The 23,963-nt window shown below is 30.7% G+C and overlaps 1 protein-coding gene across 6 annotated transcripts; it reads right to left on the bottom strand.

Moving 5' to 3' along the window:
• Positions 1-8,036: 8,036 nt before the first annotated feature.
• Positions 8,037-22,196, bottom strand: LOC8269545. Of its 6 annotated transcripts, XM_048374280.1 has the most exons (19): positions 21,563-22,192; positions 21,364-21,448; positions 21,045-21,147; positions 20,833-20,917; positions 20,199-20,285; positions 19,969-20,072; positions 18,589-18,676; positions 17,581-17,688; positions 17,472-17,486; positions 17,282-17,376; positions 16,664-16,745; positions 16,394-16,570; positions 16,273-16,323; positions 14,775-14,822; positions 14,235-14,324; positions 14,085-14,150; positions 12,638-12,684; positions 10,403-11,092; positions 8,037-8,637 (listed from the first exon to the last, which is right to left on the bottom strand). In XM_048374280.1, the coding sequence occupies exons 1-19, from the start codon at positions 21,677-21,679 to the stop codon at positions 8,259-8,261; spliced, it is 2,517 nt and encodes an 838-aa protein (XP_048230237.1). In that variant the 5' UTR covers positions 21,680-22,192; the 3' UTR covers positions 8,037-8,258. The 6 variants fall into 6 exon arrangements, with proteins under 6 accessions (XP_048230237.1, XP_048230223.1, XP_048230227.1 ...); XM_048374266.1 differs by having other exon boundaries at positions 17,282-17,688; XM_048374282.1 differs by having other exon boundaries at positions 8,379-8,563; positions 17,282-17,688; positions 21,563-22,196.
• Between the last annotated feature and the right edge of the window lie 1,767 nt (positions 22,197-23,963).

The raw sequence follows: 23,963 nt of genomic DNA, 5'->3' as shown, positions 1-23,963 counted from the left end.
CATATGCAATACATTCATTTCCAAAATGAACTTGACAAACATCATTTGCAAACTTGAATTCATAATTCTTAACTACTAAAGCAGAAAGTGAAATGGTGTTTTTGTATGCATTAGGTACATATAAGCAATTCTCTAATATTAATTTACATCTCATAGACAAAATAACATAAGTAGTTCTTATGGCAATTGCAGCAACACTTGCTCCATTCCCAATTTTTAGAACTATCTGATCCTTCTTAAGGATCCTACTTTTTGCCAGATCCTTCACCTTCCTTGACCGTTAAGGAATTCATATAGAGAACTATTCCCAAATTCCTGAGCCAGTCAATGAAATTTGGTCCAATCAACTGGTTAGCATCAAATATGCTTGCAAGTGCATTGAGGGGGGCCCCTTTTAACTTTGCAAAGAATAGTAGATTATTAGTGACTGATTATGTAATTTCATTTTGATTTTGGTCTTTAAATTAAAATGATGACTCCCACTAACTTGGTGAATCTCACACTTCCAAGTGAGAAACGAAAATCCTTGTTGGTAGATTTCTAGCGGGTGATTGGTTTCTTACCAAATTTTAGTATCCCTCATGTTTCATCAATTATTGAGTTACTAACATTTTATAAGTAAATATCTCATATTATATGCATCTCATGCATGATCCAATCATTTATACTTCGGCTCCTAGTACTTTGAACCTCACGTTTCGTCGATTATTGGTTCATTGTACATAATTAAATCAAGCTTACTATCCAACAAATATAATTATAATATTAGAACCTCTTTTGTGAGTCGATATAATAATAGCAATTATACTTATAACATTAAATACTTGATAAAATTCAACAGATTTATCTCATGATCTTTCATAAGCCTCACAGTTTGTCCATGATCGATTACTATGACCATAAAAATCTTTAAATTTTGCATAATAGAGAACCATGCTATCGATTTTCCAAATCATACCATTTATCAACTTAATATTAATTGGAAGATTTTAGTCTTTATTAGGTCTCACCAGCATACATCTGTTTTAAACATCCATCCCATGCATATCAAAGCGGATAAATAAACTCAGATGATTAAGGGCTATCTATTCTAATTTAATTCCAGAGCCACTAATTAAATTTGGGCACTTAGGGTTATAATAAATTACAAGAAAACCAAAAGCCTAAATCAAATCATGGTGATCTAGTTTCTTGCATTTTAGATGATCTGGTTCCCTTCCGATTCTTGAATCTTCAAATTTCTTCACTTGTAACACTTTACAATTTATAATCTTGGCATACCAAGGTGAAATAAGATTGCAAAATTAAAGGGTACCAAAATAATTAATTACGACCCTAATGTAAATAATTAAATTTACAAACCAAATGAATAGATCAAAGAAACACATCAAATGAATTTCTAAGTCCAAAATCATCCTACATGCAATTAAATTAAGTTTTTCTATCCAATTCTGATTGAATTATTAAAAATTCTCAATTATCAACAGGTTGGCTATGATACCACTGTTGGAAAAACAAATGCAGTGGTGCAGCGAAAGCTCTAAACATTTCATATCTCATGGAAATTAAGGTTACAAGTTACAATTAAGAATTTAAGTTGAGAAAAGGAAATAATTTTCTCTTATGAACGTGAAGAACACAAAGAAAAAGACTCCAACCTTTGAAGAGTATAATTCAATTTTTGATTGTTGATGATGTTTTCTATTAGAGAATTAAATAGAGATTCAACAATTGCAAATCCTCTAGATTATCTCACACAACCAACCTTAGGTAAAGCTATTCAATTCTTGAAGATGAAGAACTCCTCCTCTCTCAAGTTTTCTACTATGATAACCTTATTATGATAGTAAGTATGTCAATTATCTCTCTTCTTCTCATGATAATAGAAGTAAGAAACTCTCTTTTATAGTGTTAAGAATTCATAATCCTCAACATAGTTGTACAAACACATGTCATTACGAAACTCTTTTGTGATGACATGTGTTAAGCAGTATTGACACATGTCATCATAAAACTCTTTTGTGATGACAAGTAACAAGCTATATTGACACATGTCATCTTCAAACTCTTTTGTGATAACACGTGTCAAGTTATACTGACACCACGTGTCAGGTTGCTTTCTTGACAAATATCATCATAAAACTCTTTTGGTGATGACACGTGTCAAGCTACTTTCCTAACACATGTCATCATAAAACCCTTTTTTGTGATAATACATGTCTAGATGCTTTCTCCACATATATCGTCATAAAACATTTTATGATGACAGGTGTCAAGCTACTTTTTTAACACGTCTCATCATAAAATCCTTCTGTGATGACACGTATCAAGCTACTGTACAAATATATGTCATTACAAACTCTTTTGTGATGACATGTATCAAGCTCCTTCAATATATAACACTTATATATTATACATTATCATTCGTCAGATATTTACGGACTTTAACTTTGGAAGATGCTAGGATTCCTACTCGAGGTACAAGTCAAGTCTATCGTCGTGCTTGAGTTGGTCTTAACGTGTGTGAGTTTCTACGTTCATTATTAATTGGCAATGAGAATTTCATATTAAACTCTTTAATATTAATTAAAACACTTTAATCAACTAAAGGAACAATTAAATAATTGTCCCTCAATCATTCTCATAAATTATAAGTGACATCTAGCAACATATTATAATTATCCGATTAATAATAAAGGCATTGATCATCCATGAACTCTTTATTTATGATTACCGTGTAATTAAATCCTTCTATTGAACAATATCAGGATAAAGTGAAGATCATGAAATAGTCAAATCCACTAATTTGATTCTATGACCAAATCCAAGTTACATCTCAACTAAATATGATTAATGCGAAAACTCATTTTCCATTCATCATAATTATCTCGGCCAAGAATTTCTTAGTCAAAATGTTATCGGATCACATAGGATATTCTCCTTGTTTACTTAAGTTAATGGATTCCTTGTTGATGAACACCTACCTCCATGCATATGCAACTAGAGCCACTATCTACAAGTAGTCATTCTAGGTATGAAAGGATACCTAAAGCATAACTAAATTCCAATTATATATTTATGAGACAACTCTGTCACCTCAGGTATGAGGATTAGTTACACCATCATAACTTAATAATAAATCAATGATTTAAGTAAATCATACATGTGATTCATTATTTCTTTAAGTCAATGTTCAGTCCACTCGTCTCACAAGTGATCCATAATGATTAACTTAATAACTTATACTAAATGGCATGAGACTCACCATCCTATACGTATTAGTATCTCATATTAATCATAGAGTTAAACGCATTATGTTAGTCTTCCAGATTAAAGATGTCTGGAATTTAATCCTACAACCAACAACTATTTTATAGTATTTATTCTAAAGATCATTCGTCACTCGTATACTCAACTTTTGAGAAAGGAATCTTTAATAAATATTATTGGATCCATTCAATTATTATATCGCTACAAAAATGAATGATAGACAATTGTCATTAATAAAATGATTCATTATCTAATAATATCACAATATATGAACCAAAAAGTAAAAGTTCATCGGCTTTTAGGACATACATCTAACATATCATATAAATTAATTATATATAATTAATTGATAAATTTTATAATAGTAGAGATATCATAATAATACTTCACAGAAACTCTAAAATTACTGATATAATATTATTGAAATGATCTTACCATGATTACTGATATAACATTATTATTAATATTTAATAGTTTATTAATAATAAGTTATTTCTTAAGTTAAACAATAATTTTAAGTTAATAAGTTTTAAATTTTAGGCAAACCTCTATTAAATCTGTAAATTTTAAAGTGGTTAATTATATTTTTAAAATATAAAATATAAAATATAAAATAATTATATCCTTACAACTAATTTCTTATATTTTATCATATAATGATATAAAATCCAATTAATGTTAGATGCTAAAAAAAAGTGTCTTAACTCTTTTTGCTTCACCTTTTTTGATGTTAGGAAGTTTTAGCTCTAGTAAAAGTCCTAAAATGATTTTTTTTCTTCTTATTTTGACAAAAAAATGAACACTATTATCATTAATTGAAAAAAATAAAAAATGATATAACAAATGAAATTAGCTTTAAAAATATAATTATTCTATTTTTTAAATATTAAAAGTATAATTAAATTATTTTAAATGTAATTGAGTTATTTTAAAATATAGGAATTTAATTACAATTTGGCTGAAAGATAAAAACTTGTGAGTACCTTTTTATCTAATTTTAATTGTAAAAAGTAGCTATTATTATCTTTTTAATAGTAATATGGAGCTTTAAAATTATAAAAACTTCATTGAAACATTTTAAATTATTATTATATAAAATTTTATTTATAACAACGTCTAGCTTATAATATGTATTTGAAAATTAGAAACATCTTGTGATTTTAGCTCTTAAAGTACGATAAACAATTTCAAAATATTAAGAAATAATTAAGCTCAAATGATTTATTTATTATAAATTATTAATTTTTATACAAATTTTCATATTATTGATTAAACTATATACATATATTTTATTTTTAATGAAGAAATATAATACAAATTTTTTGAATTAAAAATATATATAATTAAAGTAATATATCTGTGATTATCTATTTAATATATATTAAATCCTAAAATATAAAATTTTTTGCCATATGAAATTTTATATTGATACGTGAACTTATTTATAATACACAGAATTCAAGTTCATACATAATTTTATCATTTTTTTTAATTTATTAATTAATAAATTATATTTTTAATTACACAATAACTCTAACTACTACAAAATTAGTATTTTAGTTATATATTTAGTATTATATAAATTAACAGATTAATTTTTTAATTACATAATAATTCTAAAAGGTAACATTTTAAATTTAATTTTTAATATTTTTATTAATAAATTAATTTTTTTAATTATATAATTTTTTAATTCTAAGAGAATATTAATATTAATTATATTTATAGTATAATACATATATGTATTAAAATTAACTAATAAATATTTTCAAAATAATTTTTTATTATTAAATTAAATAAAAGATTTTGAAACTAATAAAATTTCAAAATATTTAAAAATAAAAAAATATTTCAAAATATTATCATTTTAATATTATTAATAATAAAAAATATTATAAATTTAATTAAATTTATTTATAAATTTATTTAGAATTATTATTTATTATTCAAATAATTATAATTATCACGATTAGTATTATTTTACATAAGCAAACGACTAAATATTATTTTAAATAAGCACTGCAGTGTCAACTTTACAGTGCCATAGTGCCTCGTGTACGTTGGGATTTGGTCGCGGGTAATAGCGTTGCCAGAGAAGTCGCTATTCATTACGCCGATTTTTCTAGAAAAGGGTATCAATAAAATTTAAAAACTAATTCTTTCAAAACATAATTTAAAAATAAATTATAAAATATATATGAAATAAAAGAAAATGTCCCAAACTTCACTAAAATAAATACACTCAAAAACATTCCTTTCTGTGTAGACAGAATAATTACTTTTGAAAATTTAAATTTGCCGATAATTACTGTAAAGAATTAAACTTACCAATTTTAGCTCGAGGCTCCAGCTTTTACGTGCCTTTTGCACTTCTTTAAGACAAAAACCATAAATCAAATATTATTCACAAGCAAATTCCAATTAAACATATTAAGATAAAAAAGAAATGATTGTTAAAAGTCATCATACAATAAAATCTAGTGTCGCGATGGAATAAATGAATGGTGGGCTTTTTAAGAAGGATTATGTTCTAGCTCTTGCTCTCTTTAAGCATATAAAAGCGGTAACCATGTGTTGAGAACATGGGATTGTTCGGTTCGGCTCACTGACATAGATAGCTAACACGTGGATGATAGATAACTGATAATTAAGGATTAGTAAATTAAATTTTAGTAAAATTTTATTAATGATTTTTAATATATTTAAAAATTATTTAAATATAATTATCTTTAAATAATATTTAATTTTAAAATATTATATTTAATTATGTAAATTAATAAAAATAGTTTATAGTTAATTTTATTTAATTGAATTGATATATTATAAAATAATTTTTTAATTATTTTAAAAATAAATTTTTTCATTAATAACAAATTTTTGATTTAAAATATTATAATTAAGAATATTAATTAAGTAATTAATATAATTTTTAAAATAAAATATTTATCATGAACTGTAAATATTAATTATATAAAATTATTTTAAAATAAATTATTATTATAAATTTTAAGTAAAAATAATATGATCAAAATAAATAAATAAAATTTAAAAAATTATCAGTTGATTAAGAAAAAGTTCTAAAATATAATTGATAGAATTAATCTTTAATTGGACTAAATCAACTTTAATTCTTAAATCTTATTAAACAAATTTAATATAACTATTGAATAAAAACAGTTATCGGCTGTATAAATTCTCCAAACCAAACATTTTTTTGAATATAATATTATTTTTTAAAGAAATTAATCAAAAATAAAACTAAAAAGAAAACTACAAAAAGAAAATTATAATTTTTGAAATATACTTGGCGGGGCCATGGCTCCCCCTCCTTCCGCCTCTGCTCATAATTCATTGATAGATACCGACGGAAAATAAATATACAAATAAAATAAGTATAGACTTGACTGCTTAATATTCAAACCCTTATTGTCAATTCAACCTTTGTTAAAAGTTGTGAGATAGAGATTTTAAAAGAAAAAAAAAAAATTGGATAAAAGTAAGGACTTTAGACAAAGGAATGCATTGTTTGAGCACGTTTAAATTTTCTTTTTCTTTCAATAAAGCACATTATCAATTTGTAAACCTCTAAGAAAATGTCAAATTAAGATTTCAAATGCCATTTCCTGCATTTTTTATGAATTAATGACAGGAAAGGAATAGTAAATATAAACAATGAATGGATAAGTTCTCGTTTCCAAGTTTTATTTTGCATCTAGATGGTCCTTGCAAGAAACATAATATCCGTGTAATTTTTTGGCACAGGCGCTAAAAGAAAAGACGTTTTACATTTGAGATATAAGAGTAATATTTTAGAATAAAATCCAATTTTGCCACTTAATTTCTTGTTCGGATTTAATTTAGTCATTTTAAATTTATGAATATTTTACATATTTAGTTCAAATTAGTCTTATATTTTTATAAAAATAAAAATAAATTATACTCTTTTAAAGGAGAATAAACATAATGAAAATAACCGATATTAATTTTTCATATTAAATTTAATTATTTAAATTTAAAATTTATATTAATAATTAAATGAAACATAATACAAAAATAAATATTGCAATATATCAGGGTTGTTGCATTTTCTCTAACAAAGACCGGAAAGTAAAGAGCCAAGGTGGTGGTGGTCCGAAAGCAATGAACCAATGGAAATGAAAATAGTTTCAACAAAAATAATAATGATAATAGTTATTTATTACTTAATTATATTAATTATATTAAAATTATAAAATAATTTTAAATGTTATTATAAATTTTAATTATTGGTACTTACAAAAAAGAACTCATTTATTTCAAAATAAGGTTAGTTTAAAAGAAACATGCAAAATTTAGAATAAAAAATCTATAAATCTGAAAAATTGACTCAATTGAGCCCGCCCAAATTAAACTTTATTTCTATTTTCTATATGTAATAAATACTGTATATTTTATTTTATAACACTTATTTTTTTATCATAAATTTAACAAAAGATAAACTTCTAACAAAATAAGTATTTTCTTTTGAATATATAAAGCTCAACTTGATATCTTGTGATCATAATAAATTATTATAATATATATTTATTTTATGTTTAATCAAATTTGAAAAAAAAAAATTTCTAACTAAAATCTAACATATTTATAAATCTATCATACATTGTTAAATATCACATTAGTTATAAAGTTTTATTTTAGTTATGGTTTAAATTAAATAAGTGCAAAACTATATATAAAAATTAAAGATATATGTAAAATTATATTTAAGAAAAGACAAAAGCATAATGTGTATCTTGAAAATTTTCACGAGGTAATCCTTTTTAACTCAGGTATAAAAACCATAACCAAAAAAATAAAAACAGATGGTAACAATTGAGATACACTAGAGCATTTGCCAACATATGCATCATAAATAGCATGCTCATACAATAAATTAGCTTCTACTTCTATCACATTGTACAGTGAACTAATCGCTTTAGTACAACATAATTGCAGCAACACATGAAGACTTACACTGGGGATGCTGAAAGTAGAAAGTCTGGCTGCAATCTCTGAAGCAGTATGCCGCAGAAGGGACACAATGGTTTTGACATTTCTGCTAATTTACAAGATTCCATCAAGGGTTTGAAATCTTCAGGATATTCAGACATTGTAAAAAGAGTCTCTGGTGCCAGTTTGGAAATCTGTCTGGTACAGCACTTGCAAGACCATAATGGTGTAGCTGGGCAAACCTGCATAGAAACGGTACACCGTGCCAATTTGTGGTTCTGCACATCTTTGTCACTGCTCTCCGAACCCTGGCAAAATGCAACCTCTGCAGAAGTAAAAGGAGCTGATGCTGAGCAATAGCTACATTGTTCCTCAACTTCATATTCAATGGATGAGAGCCTGTTTCGTGCAAACATACACAACTGATATCTTATATTTCATTCAAAAATATCATAAAAAAGAAAAGGTGCATGTTTTGTGAAGAATTCAATCATTATAATCTCGCATTTCTATAATTTATCATAATCTCTTTCTTCCTTTTTAAATCTCATCGTTAAAAGTGTTTACAGGTGTGTGGTGAATTCAAGCAGAAGCGCAAAGTGCAAACAGATTTTCTCCTAAGCAGAGAGAAAAATTGATGGACTTGGCCAGTCTAATTTCCAAACTACTATCCCATGGGAAGATGATGGCTCCATTTGACGCATAAATACATACATGTATGCGTTTATGTCTGGATGAAATTGTATATGTGAGAAAGAGAACAAGAAAACTCAGATAGATAGAACTATTGCAAGCTAAAATTATCATTCATTCTCCTTTCTTGTTCACCTTTTTACCTCTCCATTTCTCATTCCAATGATATTATCCATTATTAACAACATTGAATGTTTTAGATACTCCAAATTTTTCAATATCTATAATTATACCTTAAAACAAACATTATCCAACCAAGTATTCAAATAGCAATTTTGGTGGTATTCATGTTCTCTTACCAATAGATTGGCCAAATCACCTGCACCTGCAGAGTCTAGTATGCAAATCTTATTGGATGTTAAAAAAACAAATAAAAGAAAAAAGAAAAATACATTTGTAAGTTGTAACCACATCTATTAAGATAATATCCATTTCTCAATTACTGCTATAAAACTAGTGCAAATTGACATAAATAAGAAATTCTCCATACCACAAATGTAAGCACGGTTGGGAATACAACTTTATTTCATGGTCTCTGAATTGAATGTAATGATGCATATGATATGCCAAAATCAATCAAGGTATATGCAATAAATAGGAGCAGAAGCTATAGGCTCTAAAAGCTCTGTTTTTATCAAGAACAAATTTAGAATTTTGATAAAGAATCAAGATTCCTAGCCTTATATTTGTCAAATAAAGAATTGAAACCCTTGCGTTAGAAGATGCAGTATCAACTCTCAAAATCAATTAAATATAAAACATATCCATACAAAACAGACAAATTTCATCCATACATGAGATATTTGATATTATTAGAGGATCATATGATCAATTGGAAAACACGCTTGCCTATAGAGCTAGAAATGTGGGATCAGTTCTATTATATATTCTATATAAGTACGACAAACATTGAAAGCTAAAGCTCATATTAATTTAATTAAGAAACATGTACTATTTGTGATCCATATAATCTAGCCATATGCAAGGACCATAAGTTTTTACTTGGGAAAAAATTGGAATAGGAAGAAGATGCAAATGCATGCAACAGTAAAAGCTCTTTCATTCTGTTCACTATTTAGGCATGCAAAAAAGTTTGTTCAATTGACCAAAATAAACCAAATCTTAGTGTGGATTACCAATTTGGCCAATCCTTTAATCGTATCAATTTGTACCTCACCTTTTCACATTTATATCAATTTCCGCAATCAACTCCACTGCTGGCTAGGAACATGTTAAATTCGACAATTGTTAATTAAATATTTTTATCAAATCAGCATATCTACTTTTATTAATAATTTAAACAAACTGGTGGGACACACAAAAATCTAACTTGTCTCTATAGAGAAACTGTGAGGTGCAAATCAATAACATTAAAAGGATTCAGGAAAAGCAATAATTTACATTTGGGTGTGGATTGATCACAAACTAATAAACAAATTTGTTTCATAAAGAACAGAATAGCAAAAAGTACCTCCTTTTGTTCTTTTGAACCTCTGATGCAAGGAATTTCAGTTGATCCTTGATATGATCACGATTAAGTTCAACCCACTGCACCATTTGTGCAGATCCAACAGGATGCCAATTTCCAGGCCGAGAAAAACTTTCAGTAGAGCAAGCAGAAAGACTCAAACCAACAAGTCTTTCGCGAAGTTCTTTTTCACTTTTAAAAAGTAGCTCCATCCACAAAGATTGTTGCTCCTCTGCCGTACTAGTTGGTTCTTCTAATTCTACTTTACTGTTAATTTCATCAGATTTCAAGTCTGATAGTACCAAGCACCGGCAGATAATATTCAGGAGGTGCAATAGGCGAGAAGCAACTTTTGCTAAATTATCAGAGATCCGCATCAAAATCTCATTAATGGAAAGGTTTATATGAGAACCCAAAAATGTCATAGAGAGATATCTAGCCAATATATGGTCCGCATACTTCGGTATAAACTTCTTGAATGCTAATAATGCCGCTATGATATCCCACATAACTAGGGGCTTTTGCAAATCTTCAATTTTTTTCAAAGACCATAGAATACTGGATTCCCAATAAACCAATTCCTTTTCAGAAAAACCAAAAACAGATTCACTGGCCAGTTCTAGGGATGTCTTGGACAATGGATCCCATTGCTGCCCACCAATCCAGAAGAACTCAACAATAGCCTTTTGTGCTCTGCATGATTATCAAAAGAATATATTGTCACTACGTGAGATATATTTAGAGAATATCATATAACAAAATTTTAAGCTAGAAATTGCAGTGCTTAAAATATTAGCCCTACATGATAAGAAAAAAAAAACTTAATCATAAAAGAACTTATTTTATAATAATTTTTTTACAACTATACAAATAAGTTGATAGCTCTTTCTGTTAAGTCCCAACTTAAATAAGACTTCAGAAAGGCCCACTAGTATGATTTTAAAAGGAGAGTTCAATAATAATAAGAATAATAAAAATAATAGCAATACTAATAGTTAGAAATTGTATTTGTCCCACATTGATAAGTTTCTGGGTTGTTATAGTGTACATATGTGGATTGGGCACCCTCTTTCTTTGAGCTAGCTTTTGGGAATGAGTTCTACCCAAGCCCATTTGACATGGTATCAGAGCCAGCCTTTCGTCTGTGATGATGGAATTGGACCCGGCCCATTTGTATGACACGCTAAGCGTGAGGAAGGGTGTTAGAAATTGTATTTGTCCCACATCAATAAGTTATTGGGCCGTTATAGTGTATATATATGGATTGGACACCCTCTTCCTTTGAGTTAGCTTTTGAGAGTTCTACCCAAGCCCATTTGACACTAATAATTATTAATAAATAAATCATAAATAAAACAACAACAACAACAATAATAATAAAGAAACAAACAAAAAAGAAAGAGATGCCAGCTAGAGAAATGAAGCCCATTGTCCTCCCATGTTTAAAGTACCATTCTTTCATGTCAAACTCTAACAATAGTTGCAAAAAACGAAATGTGATGTTTCAATGTGATTTAAAAATCAGAGAAACAATTCAGCCCCCTCAAAATGCCTTTTGCTTAATGGACTTCATTTACAAAAAAAAAAAAAAAATTAAAAAGAAGTCATCAGAGTTGAACATAGTCATTTCCATTTGCCAGTATGTCATGCATAATCTTAAGTTCTCAAGATTCCTGAACTCTTGTGATTGAACTCCCATGTCAATGCCTCCCTTATAGATAAGGAGGATTAGCCTAGATTCAATGAACCTCCCAAAATACCAAAACATTAAAAAAAAAAAAAAAAAAATTAAAGCATTTGTATCCTGGATTCTAGTCAAATTTCAGAAAATTTGTGTTTGGGAAGGATTCTCCTGACTAAAAAAGAATGACTCCATCCTAAATACTAATGACTGACTGTTGCACAACATCATGACAATCCATTTAGCAGACATTGTTGTCTCAGCCGCAACAATGATTGGAAAGACATTAAAAAATCATGATATGTGTGACATATAGGTATACTGAACAAAAATATATTTGGATTTTATTTCTAAATTTTGAAATTTTTCCTTTTCTCTTCCATTTCCTTGTCCTACATCAGTTTGATTAGCTTCCTTGGTTTACACCAAAGGCTTTTTTCAATGGAGTTTAGTTGCACTTGGTCTACCCCGTTCTTAATGTTCATCCTATTGTTATTACTCAACAAGTACAGAATTTGACAAAACATTGAAAAATTGCAGGAAGAAGGTCAACTCACCTTGCCTCATACATATGATCCAATTGCTCAACATCAAGATTACGAACCTGTAGACATCAAACATTAGTCCACAGTATATAAAGGAGCAATAGCATTGGTGTCATCATTGTCACAACATAAATCACAATATTTCATCATTATGATGAGGATAATCATCATATTAGAAATTCAATGAATTAAAAGATATATAAATAAAAAGAGAAAAAGCTTAAAGCACCAGTAATAAAATCGAACAGGAAAATCAATAGGATATGATATTTGTTTCTCCTATTTTATACATCACGATTATCTGTTAAAAATAGCGTACTAGGGATGTTAATTTAGGTCTATGTTTATGTCATGCAACTTGTAGTAGTTAAATCATATTATGTTATATTACGTTTTTCAACTGTAAAATAAAGAGAGGTACAATCTTTTCTATGTTTGAATAAGAATGGCCCATGAAGTAAGGGAAAACAGAGACATGTTTTATTAGTTTATAACGAACCACCACATTCCAAGAACATGGATTACCATTTTACTATCTGATCAACTGGTATAAAAGGCACTATGAAAAGGAATAAAGCATTTTCCCAGGAAAATTCAAGACGCAACCAGGCCTTTCTGTTTTTTCAAATCCTTTGACAGCAATTGAAAGAGTTTGCCAACTTATGCATCCAATGCCCAATGCTTATAAAACGTAGTAATTCCATTAACAATAAACAGTTAACTGGGGTTACTAGGAAGAAGTCCAGCGTTAGAAGTTGTATTTATCCCATTATCACCAAGTTAATAGGTTGTTATGGTGTATATATGTGGATTCAACACCCCCTTCCTCTGAGCTAGCTTTTGGGAATGAGTCTATTCAAACCCATTTGTCATGGTATCAGAGCTAGCCTTTTGTTTATAATGATGGGTTTGGACCCGGTCCGTTTGTATGTCACTCTAAGCGTGAGAGAGGGTGTTGGAAGTTGTATTTATCCTATATTGCCTAGTTACTAGGTTGTTATGGTTTATATATGTGGACTGGGCACCCTCTTCCTTTGAGCTAGTTTTTGGGAATGAATTCTACCCAAGCCCATTTGTCATCCAGAAAAGGAAAGAACTTCTAGATTAATCCAAATTACAGTTCAATAGTATCTCCATACTCCTGTGGAGTCTCATATTTTGCATGAATAGGTAAATGATGAAACAAATATGAGAACGGCCATACTAATTTGGCGCACTGATTACAATTAACAATAACAATGCAAGATTTAGCATAAAGAATAGCCTCAGAATGAGATCAATAACATGCCAGCTAAAGTGACCCTTGAAAACAAATTACCAAGAATTTTTAACAGGAAAGATGATAAATTAGGATAAGATCAATGAAAATTGGAAGTATTAGATTTTCTTTTTTTTTTAAAAGAAAAAAAGAAAAGCAAACTAATAAGCATGAAATGATTTGAGAAATAAAATATTATACCATAGCAACAACAAGATTTCCAGGAGATATTGCCAAACCTAGGCATGAAAGGAACACATCTGGAAGCTGCAAAAACGTTTAGCAATTTCTTTAGCCAGAATTAACACATGGAAATAGAAAAAGATATACCAAAAAGGTTAAAAACCATACATCAGTCAAGCTTAAACTAGGAGTATTTGAAGGAAATGGTACTTCACAAAGAGCATTCCCACGCAACAGCCAGCAATGTACATAGTTATCCTAAGATGTCCAAGTTATAAAAGATATATGGTCAAATAACAGTGCAATTCAAGGCTTTTGTTGTGACACACAAAAGCATGTAATAGAAGCACCATATCAATGCATAAGATAATAACGAATTAGTATATGAAATTCTCTCTTGTACCAGTTGTCCAATGTGCTGACCTTACATAGGATACCTTGCAGGTTAAGCCGACAAGGGTTAGGTCAAACCTATGGAACCTTGCAAGTATAACAATGATAAGAGTTTGTTATTATGAGTTTGCTATGAAGAAAATTATACAATACAGGTTTTAGAGGTTTTCTGCCACACAGGTCTACCACTATTAACAGTACCCTTGAACAATAAAAGGACTTGGGCATCACCACCTAAACTTCCATTGGCATCATACCTAAGGTTCCATAGGCTTCGTAACAAAAGTTGTATTGCATCACAGTTAACAGTGGTACCTCATGTGCAAGTAGGAAGGGACACAAGCCCCAGTGCCTCAAATCAACCTGCAAAAGGTGGGCGACTACCATCAGGTGCATGCCTTATTGCAGGCACAAGGCAGGCCTCAACAAAATCTTTCCAGTACTTGGTTTTTCCTTTTTATACACTCCCTCATAAAGATATCTCAATGAATGATTCAACCATTTATGGGAGCATTCCATGTTCTCATGTACACCAAATCAAACTAAAAGAACAAAAGAAAGAAGAAGAACGACTTATGGTAGTTTTGCAAAAAGGAAACAGAGGAAGCTATCTCTCGGTCTCTCATCCTTCTTCTATATTCTTCTTAGTCTTGGCTCAATTTTACTTTGCTTTTGTACCAGACCCACTTTATTCATTTTCTTTTTTACAAGAGAAACTTTCTGATGTCTCTTGGTCCTTTCTTTTCCCTATTTTTATTGCTTTATGCTATGAATGTGAGAAGTCTTATAAGATTAGTTTCTTATATTATGTTATGCTTCATCTTAAAATTTAATTGTTTAGCCTTTCGCCTCTATGAAGCACAGACACAACTTTAGGATCCAAGATAGTTTTGGGCCTTAGTCGCTTCACACCTCTAAGAACACTGGCATTACACAATCCAAAGTAGCAATGGTTGCTAGAAATCTTATTAATTGATTCTATAGTTAAAAATATATAAGGAAATAAATAATCACCGGCATTGATATTCGTGGACTTGAATATTAATCCTAATTCCTAAAAATCCAAGTTCTTAAACTCTTAACTTTATTGCGACTATTGCTCCAAATACAAAAATATTCTAACCAAGAATGTCCAAAATGTTTCTAATACAAAACCTAGACCATAATGTGAAATTCCTCATGTACAAACATGAGGAACTCAGAATAAAAAATGTATTTAAACATATGTTTTTCTTGAGCAATGTAGATCATGAACATAGCATATAATGCATCTTGCAGAATGTCTGATAATGAGTAAATGACATCAGTAAGACAACCTGTAGCTGAAAGAGGTGCTTATTAAATGGCACTTCTACACCTTCATAGGAAAATAAAAATAGGCAAATCATTACACCATCTTTCTAGTACAAATGTATTTTGAATATGAATGTGTCATTAATTTAAGATCTAGTCCAATAATTTAGTTGATTGCCATGCAAATTAGTAAGGATGTTACATTTCACTGTTTATAAGTAATATATTATTAAGAGTAAAATATTTGACATTGATCATGCAAATTGCATCAGCGAAAAACAGAAAATGCAGCACCAAAAGTACAATTAGATTAATTTTGCCTTAGCCTAGCAGTAAATGTGATGATATCTAGGAGTTGAGGTTCAAATCTCACCAACAGCATGCCTCCAATACTCAAAAGTAAAGTAAGAACTGAAAACAAGTTCAAATTAGTAACCATTTCAGTTTAGTAAAAGCAGACTAAATTAATAAGTCAAGGGGTAGTTGAAGTCATGCAGCTGAAGTTAATGAGATGTAGTACCTGGCCACAACTGTACAAACATCCTTCAAAAGCCCAAGCTAAACCAGTAACCTGATAAAATATCACACATATAATGAACGTTGAGATGCTGCATGCAACTAATCAACAAAGAGATACTTACAACGTAGTCATGAGCATCATTTGAACCGCATTTAGAAAATTCGCAACCAGATATGTCACATGTCCATACGTCAAAAGAACCAGATCCTTTCCCAACCGCTAATAGCATTTTTTCCACTGCTTGAACAGGTATTTTTATGGAAAGTACTGAAACTGGGACGAAATCGCTAGGGATAACCTAGTGGGAAATTAGAAGTCAGAAAGTGAATTACCAAAAAGAAAAGATCAGTATATGTCAATTTCAGACTACTAAGAATGTAGATAGAGCTACCTCCTTCAATAGAAAAAATGGAGTTTTATTAGATTCTGATGAATCCAGAAGTATCTCACCACTGCCCAACCAGATCTTCACACTAAAGAAGATAAGAAACGATTTTATTAGAGCTTCCTTCTTCTCTAGCAATGAGGTAAAGTAAATTCAAGTTTACTTATTTGAATATAAGAAAGAAAATCAAGTGCTTTTTACACATCAAAATGCATCAATTCAGCATCTAAGCACCAGTTACAATTGGCATCATATTTCTATTATGTCCAAAAGCTTCAACAGAAAAAGGCAAATGAATTTTATAGTGTTTAGGAATGCTCAGTTTTGCATAGATTTGATGATTGCTCTACCTTCGGAGAGATTTACTTAATTTAAACACCCAAAGGCAGAGATATGAAGAATTAATCAATGAGATAAAGCCATCAAACTAGAAGATTCTTCAGATTCTCATATACAAACTTCCTACAAGATGTAAAAGTACTAGGACAGAAAAGCCATTTTCTATCAATGTACACTACATGCCCATCAGTTAAGACTTATACTACATTAAGAAACATAATATAATTATTATTTTCTAAAAATAGTCTAGTAACCCATTCGATGTTCATGCATTACCTAACTCACCTCCCATCAGAACACCCACTAGCCAATAAAACCTGAGGATTAGTATTAGATCCAAGGAAAGCAAAATTAACTGCAGTGACCCATGAATTGTGTGCCTGCAAAAGCCCAACAAGCATCACACTGGTAGGGAGCCAACCGTGCTCAATAGAGTAGCTTTGTGGTGCATCAATTCTCCATAATGAGATATTACCAGACTTCCCTCCAACTGCAATTAAAGAGAATCTGCGAGGTGAATCATTTTGAGAAACCAAACTGATTTTAGATGACAAGCACAACAGTGGCGACCAAGCAACAACAACCGATGACAACATTGCACTGCGAGAAGCATATTGATCTGCAGTTATCTGTGGAAGTGAGCAACTTTCTGGTTTTTTCTTTTTCCTCTTGTCAGATTTTGAATCAATAACCTGGACAGTTAGTAAGAGGTAGAGAATAAAAAAAGAGTTTGAGCAGAAATTAATAAGGAAAGACAATCAATGTCGCAAGCTAGAGTAGCAACTTCAAAGTGTACAAATCCACAACAATGAAAAAACATTTTGATTTCACAGCTCCAACCTATACAAGGGCATTTGATGTCCTTTTTTTAGGTTGGGTTGCTATAATGTTCTGAATTTCAACAGATTCCTTGTTACTCTAGTAGCAAGAAAAAAAGAGGGAGTTTTTTCCCATATATAGGAGTGCAAAATCCAACTAGGATCAGATTATTAGTGGTCCATATGCATTAACGTAATGCTTCAATTCATACAGGATTTGTTTGGCATTGCTGTTGAGGGGAAGAGAGGAGGAAGGATTAGAAAGCAATTTTGGAGTAGATTTCCCATGTTTTATTCATAAAAACTCCAATATAGCTAATCAACAATCTTAAACTTCTTTTTTTCTAATAACATCTAAAAGGCTACTTTTGAAAGGAGAAAAAAGAAAAAAGAGCAGTTTCAACCTCAATGCAAAAGAAATTCAGAATCATTCATTGAAAGAACAAAGTTCCAGCACTTATGCTTCTCTTTGAGTTGTGTGACGCAAAGCACTCTTGACAGGAAACTGTAGTAGTGATACGCTCACAAAGCTATTCTATCTAATTTGCAGTTTTACTGAGAAAAGGAAATTCTTCAGTAAAGCAGTTATGTCTGATTCTTTGAGTTCTAATTTAGTTTTTCTACAATCGAACTCTAATTCAAAATCCAATCAAGTGTTTTAAGTGGATGTCCTATATCAAAAAAACTATTTCTTTTACAATATTTATTTAACCATAAACTAAATAAACATGAAGGAAGAAAATGTATAACACTATCATATAACAAAAAGCTTACCTTAGGCAACTGCTCTCCGCTCATGTTAGCATGAGAGCTACATCCAGCATGAATCTTCTCACGGTTGCTAGTTTCAGAGTCCTTATTGCTGCAACATGGTCATTTATAGAATAAGTAAAAAAATTTACATTTATTAGAGAAAAGTCAACACCTGTATTAAAAGAAAAAAGCTCATTTTTAGACCAGGACTTTAAGAAGAAACTATTCTAAAAGAGAGAAGGCAAGAGCCATATTTAGGTCCCTGTACTTTTCTTTTATTGTACTTCATCCATGGTGATCGTGGGGTTTTTAAAAAACTCCTTAAACTTTTAGTTTTGTAAGCATTAGGTCCTTAATAAAATGTTTTATGCGCGTGTATTTTCACACTGTTATGCATGTGTATATTCAGCAAAAATGCTAATTAGGAGAGAGATTAAAACACTAAACTAAAAACAATGGCAATAATCTAAATATCACCTATGACTATGGTCCATTTTTTTAACATCATCTTCTCCTTTCTTCATTGTCGTTTCTTCCTCATCTTTTCTATTCTATTTTATTTTTCTTAAACCAGCCAATGACCTTGATTCAGTCCCTTCCTTCCTTTCCTTCACTTCATTCTTGATCGAAAGGCTCACTTCTCCATAGAAGTAATTGTAAAAAGCATATCTAAACCAAAAATATTTGCCAATATCCCAGTAGTATACTTATTCTTTCATTGGAAATATTATCAAATAATAAATGAAAGTAGCAGTAGAAGGATGTTCTCGTGGAGATCTAGACACAGGTCACAAAAAATCAAACACACTGGAAAATCACACAACATAACAGTCGACCTTTTCCCCTTATGCAGCAATTTTTCAGGTTTTATTTCTCTCTCTTTCTCTCTCTCAGCAATGTCTAAGTGAAAAGCCTTATCTAAGATGTGTTTACATTTTAGGAAATATGTTACATAACATCTGATTTTTGAAACCTTTGAACCCACCCAGTCTTCTTCTCCCCTCCTCCTCTGTTCCTAACATCCATTTTGGATGTTGCACATCATTTCAGTAACATCTCAGTGAAAGAACCTATTTGAGGGCCTGTATGGCTACATCCATTACATATTAGACAACCCATTACCTACCACCTGACTTTTAGAGCCCATGAGTTGGGACTAACGTGTACACACTCCACAGAATGAACTGTAGCACAAGATAATCAATCCTTTTGGATAGCTCTCTGGCAACAATGTTTTATGCTGGAGTGCATGAACAATACTTCAAAAAAGACAAATGTGCCTTTAATAGAGAGAAAGCAAAGCAAATATACTATTATAAGAAAACTGAAAGAAAAGAAAACAAAAGAAAAAAGAAGGAAAGAACATGAAAACAAAGAAAAGGAAAAGGAATAAAAATTTACATGCCATTGGGGGCAACACCTCGTCTTCGGTTATATTCCTTTCTAGTAATAGAGTTTGGAAAAACATTTGCATGATCATCAATGCATCCTAGCTCTGTTTGCTCCTAGTAAAAGAAAATACATAATGCCAATTCAGGATTTTTTAAAATGGCAAACAGTTAATAAGCACTATCCCAGATAAATAATGTACCAAGTAAACAAAATCATGATTTAAGAAAAGAAGAACTTACATGAGAAAATTCTGACTCAGGAATTTCTGATTCCTCAAAATTGGTATTTGCAAGATAATTATAAAGCCTATCTGATAAATCTATAACCTACAAGGATATGAATAAATGAATTTAGTTCTGATCAAGACAATACTATGGATGTGATTATGTTCATATGGGTTTGGGCATGCATGGTTAGCTGAAAAAGTAAATAAACATAAAAAGTAGATTCAAAATGTCATTATTAAATCACAAGTCAAACAACTTTTGACAATTCGGAAAGCACATGATTCTCCAAAATTTATAGGCTTTGATATATTTTCACTACAGCATTTCAAGCAGTAATGATAAAGAATTCTTGTTGACGATGAGTCGCATATTAGCATATCATGCTTCCGAGGTACAAGCAGATTCACTGAGTGTGCCACGACCTGGTAGACTGTTCTTAAACACGTCTAATCTTTTTTATTTTCCTTGCGTCTTTTCCTCATTTTTGTGTGATTCATGATAGGCTTATTTGAAAAAGAAAGATAGTTCTCTTTAACTGATACAGAATCAAGAAATTTCAAAAATAAAGTGGGTGATCTATGTGATAATTCTACCAGCTTCTTCATTTAGAACTTGTGCATCCCCAAGTAACTCCATTAACGCATACCTCTATCCACTCAGCACAAAAATCACTAAATGGAGGTCGATAAAGCTTGACACGCCCTTCAGTGGTGCAAACCGCAAGTAAGCACCTACGTAAATTACAACACAAGAGGAATTGAAATTCTATAAAGTAGTTATACTCACCCTAAAGTATTAGGTTAATTGCGTATCAGCACTAGAGACGAGTCATTATTAAGCAAAAGGTTAGGTCCATACCCAGCGTTAGACGCCATTCCCAAAGGAGACCATGAAATTGAACGAACACATGGACGCCGGTCCCGAGATAAAGCAGTGGGAAGCAAACACCCAGTAAGCAAATCTACAGACATCACAAGTTACAATCTTTTATTAAAAACTGTTATCATAAACCATTGAAAAGAATAAAAAGTAGGGCAAATACTCAGTGAATAGGTTCATGAGAATGCAAAAGAGTCAGAGTAATGCTTGTTTATATATAATTACACAAGATACCTATCATGTTCTATAGTCATATGAAACGAATTTAGGAACAATTTTAACAAGGTAAAGCACATACCTTCTCTTTTCACCAAACCAATTGGATAAGGTTCACTTATTGGAATTGTGATCAAGCCTCGCGGTCCAAAAGGCAATGCTGGATTCTAATAAAAAAAAATTCAAAAGAAAAAAAAGACATGTTTAAATTGGTACAAAATTATATAATAAAAAAAAAAAAAAAGAAGCAACAGGGGAAGGGGAATGAGTGAGTGAATTACTAGAATGGTGACAAGGTGACCGCAGGCAACAGCGATAAGGTTCTCGTCGGACCAGGCTATGGCGTTAGGGTACAAGGGCGAAGCCACCAGTGGAGCAGCTTGAAATCGCGAAGCCATAATCTCTTATTTATCACTCAACCACATACACTAATTTATTAAAGACAAGCCACTAATGAACTAAAGAAAATTTTCAATTTATAGAGTTTGATCTGAGAATTTGGAGAGGAATTCAGGATGGGCCGCAAAAAATAACTGAAAAAATAATCCTGAGCTAAGGGCTTCTCCCCTCAAATCAAAAGAGAAAAAAAAAATAAAAACAAAGGAAGAGGAGGAAACAGATAGGTGTTACTTAAGCAACAGATTTCTCGAAATGAAGGCAATTGGCAGTGAAGCTGCAGCGCCAGAGTCTGCCTTATTCTTACTGCCCCCTTAATGAAAACTGATGGAGATCTCCTTTACTCTACCCTCGCATTAGAACTCTCCGAGTGCGCAGGGCCTTAATCACCAAAAGTATGCCTCTAAAATGAGGTGCCGCAAGTCCACTTGAATGAACTAACGATAACAATATACCAAGTTTCGTTACCGCAAAACTCGTACTCGTAGTTTGCGTGTTTGTTTCGGTTCCTATGCATTTTAACTAGTCCTTTGTACTATAATTTTTGTAATATTTTACTTAAATGAACCACTGTTACGCGTGTGTCTGTACGCCTGGTTATATGGGATGGGCAAAGTGATTATTTTGCCACATAGGATGATGACTAAGCAACTTTTAATAACTATTCAAAACAGTATAGTTTTTTAATAACAAATTGAAATCAAATAAAAAATATAAAAATATCCTAAAAACTAGCATTTTCTTTTTCAAAGCCGTCGAAAACATAGAAGTTGAAAACACCATTCTTTTAATTTTTTCCTTTTCAATTCCTTTTTGCAGACTTGCTTTCCATGGACTTAGATTTAGATATTATTGTTCTATGGGGTCGAAGTGCTTTGAAAGACTCCGTATTGTACTTTGCAAGTGGGAAGAGTATGTTTATTTTCAACACAAATGGGGAGTTGATTTTTAACTACTTTACCTCTCGACCACTTTGTGTATTATTCTGGTTAGTATCTATTGCCTTTTATTGAATAATTTGTTGTTTATTACCTGTGGTCTTCTATTGTTTGGATTTGTGGGAATAATGTGTTTGTATTTTTATGATTTTGAAATTTGTAGAGTTAAGAATTTGGTTTAATGCATATTCATTGAATATTTTATAATATTCTATATTAGTTTATTGACTGATACTGAGTATTATTGCTATTTTATTTGATGTTGGACAGGTTGGTGATTGTATGTATATTCTTTTTTTCTTTTTATGTAGAATGTCAGAGACATATTTGGAGTTGTTGTTGCATCATGGGGAGAAAGTTTGTTAGAGGGGATATTGTTACGTATGTGGGTGGGACAAATACCCTTGTAATAGAAACTCTAGATATTGATCCGATATCTTATCCGAATATCATATCTTATATTAAAGAGGATTTAGGGTATATGTCTATAGTTGCACTTTATTATTACAAGGTGAATATAAGTGAGTTTATAAAAATACATGATGATGTTGGTGGGCTTGAGATAGCCAGCAAGTTAATAGATGGGGATATACTTGAATTTTACATTGAGCATGATGAGGATTTAAATGCCAATGTCTCACAAACACAACAAAGTAAGTCAATTGTTAGCAGTTTAGCTTTTGATTTAAAGGGCATACAGTATAAGGAATCTGAACCTAGGAATGGGGTTGGACATGTTGATTCAGGTGAGGACAGTGATTTTGTTGATGGAATCCCCCAACAAACATTTGTGTGAATGTTGATAAATATTAATTGATGATGAGCTCCAAAAAACAAGGAAGAATGTTAGAGAGTTTAGGAAGAAAAATAATTTAGATAAAAAAGGGAGGTAATGCAGTACATGAGGATGATGCACCAACAATTGGAGCAACTATTAATGTAAATGAAGTAGATATTGATATCAATATAGAGGAGGAAGATGATGATTTATTTAGTAGTGGTTCTGAGGATGATGAAGATGGTACTAGTTCTGTCTATTATGATAGTGATAATCCTGGTAGCTATTATAGCGAGACAGATGAAGAGTGTGAAAATGATGCTTTAAGGAGACCCAACAATAGAGTGAGATATGCAATAATGAAGGGGAAGAATGTACACTTAGTAAAGAATGACAAGGTGAGGATTAGGGCACAATGTCTCAAAACTTGTCCATGGGTATTCCTAACATCTAAAGATGGTCATAAGGATACAGTTTTGGTTAAAACCTACATTCCATATCACAAGTGTCATCAAGTGATCCTATGGCAAACATCAAATTTTTGGCAGAATTGTTTAAAGAAAGGCTAAG

This window comes from Ricinus communis, chromosome 1 (assembly GCF_019578655.1).
Source record: "Ricinus communis isolate WT05 ecotype wild-type chromosome 1, ASM1957865v1, whole genome shotgun sequence".
Taxonomy (NCBI): Eukaryota; Viridiplantae; Streptophyta; class Magnoliopsida; order Malpighiales; family Euphorbiaceae; genus Ricinus; species Ricinus communis.
The sequence above is the reverse complement of the archived record's forward strand: the minus strand, read 5'-3'. Positions and strand labels throughout refer to the sequence as shown.

Bases quoted from the DNA above. Each gene is read 5' to 3' on its own strand.
- LOC8269545 (XM_048374266.1), bottom strand. From the start codon at position 21,679: ATGGCTTCGCGATTTCAAGCTGCTCCACTGGTGGCTTCGCCCTTGTAC. The intron at 21,449-21,562 runs GTAATTCACTCA...TTTTTTTATTAG, and splicing joins GTCACCTTGTCACCATTCTA to AATCCAGCATTGCCTTTTGG. The intron at 20,286-20,832 runs GTATGCGTTAAT...ATATCCTTGTAG, and splicing joins TTTGTGCTGAGTGGATAGAG to GTTATAGATTTATCAGATAG.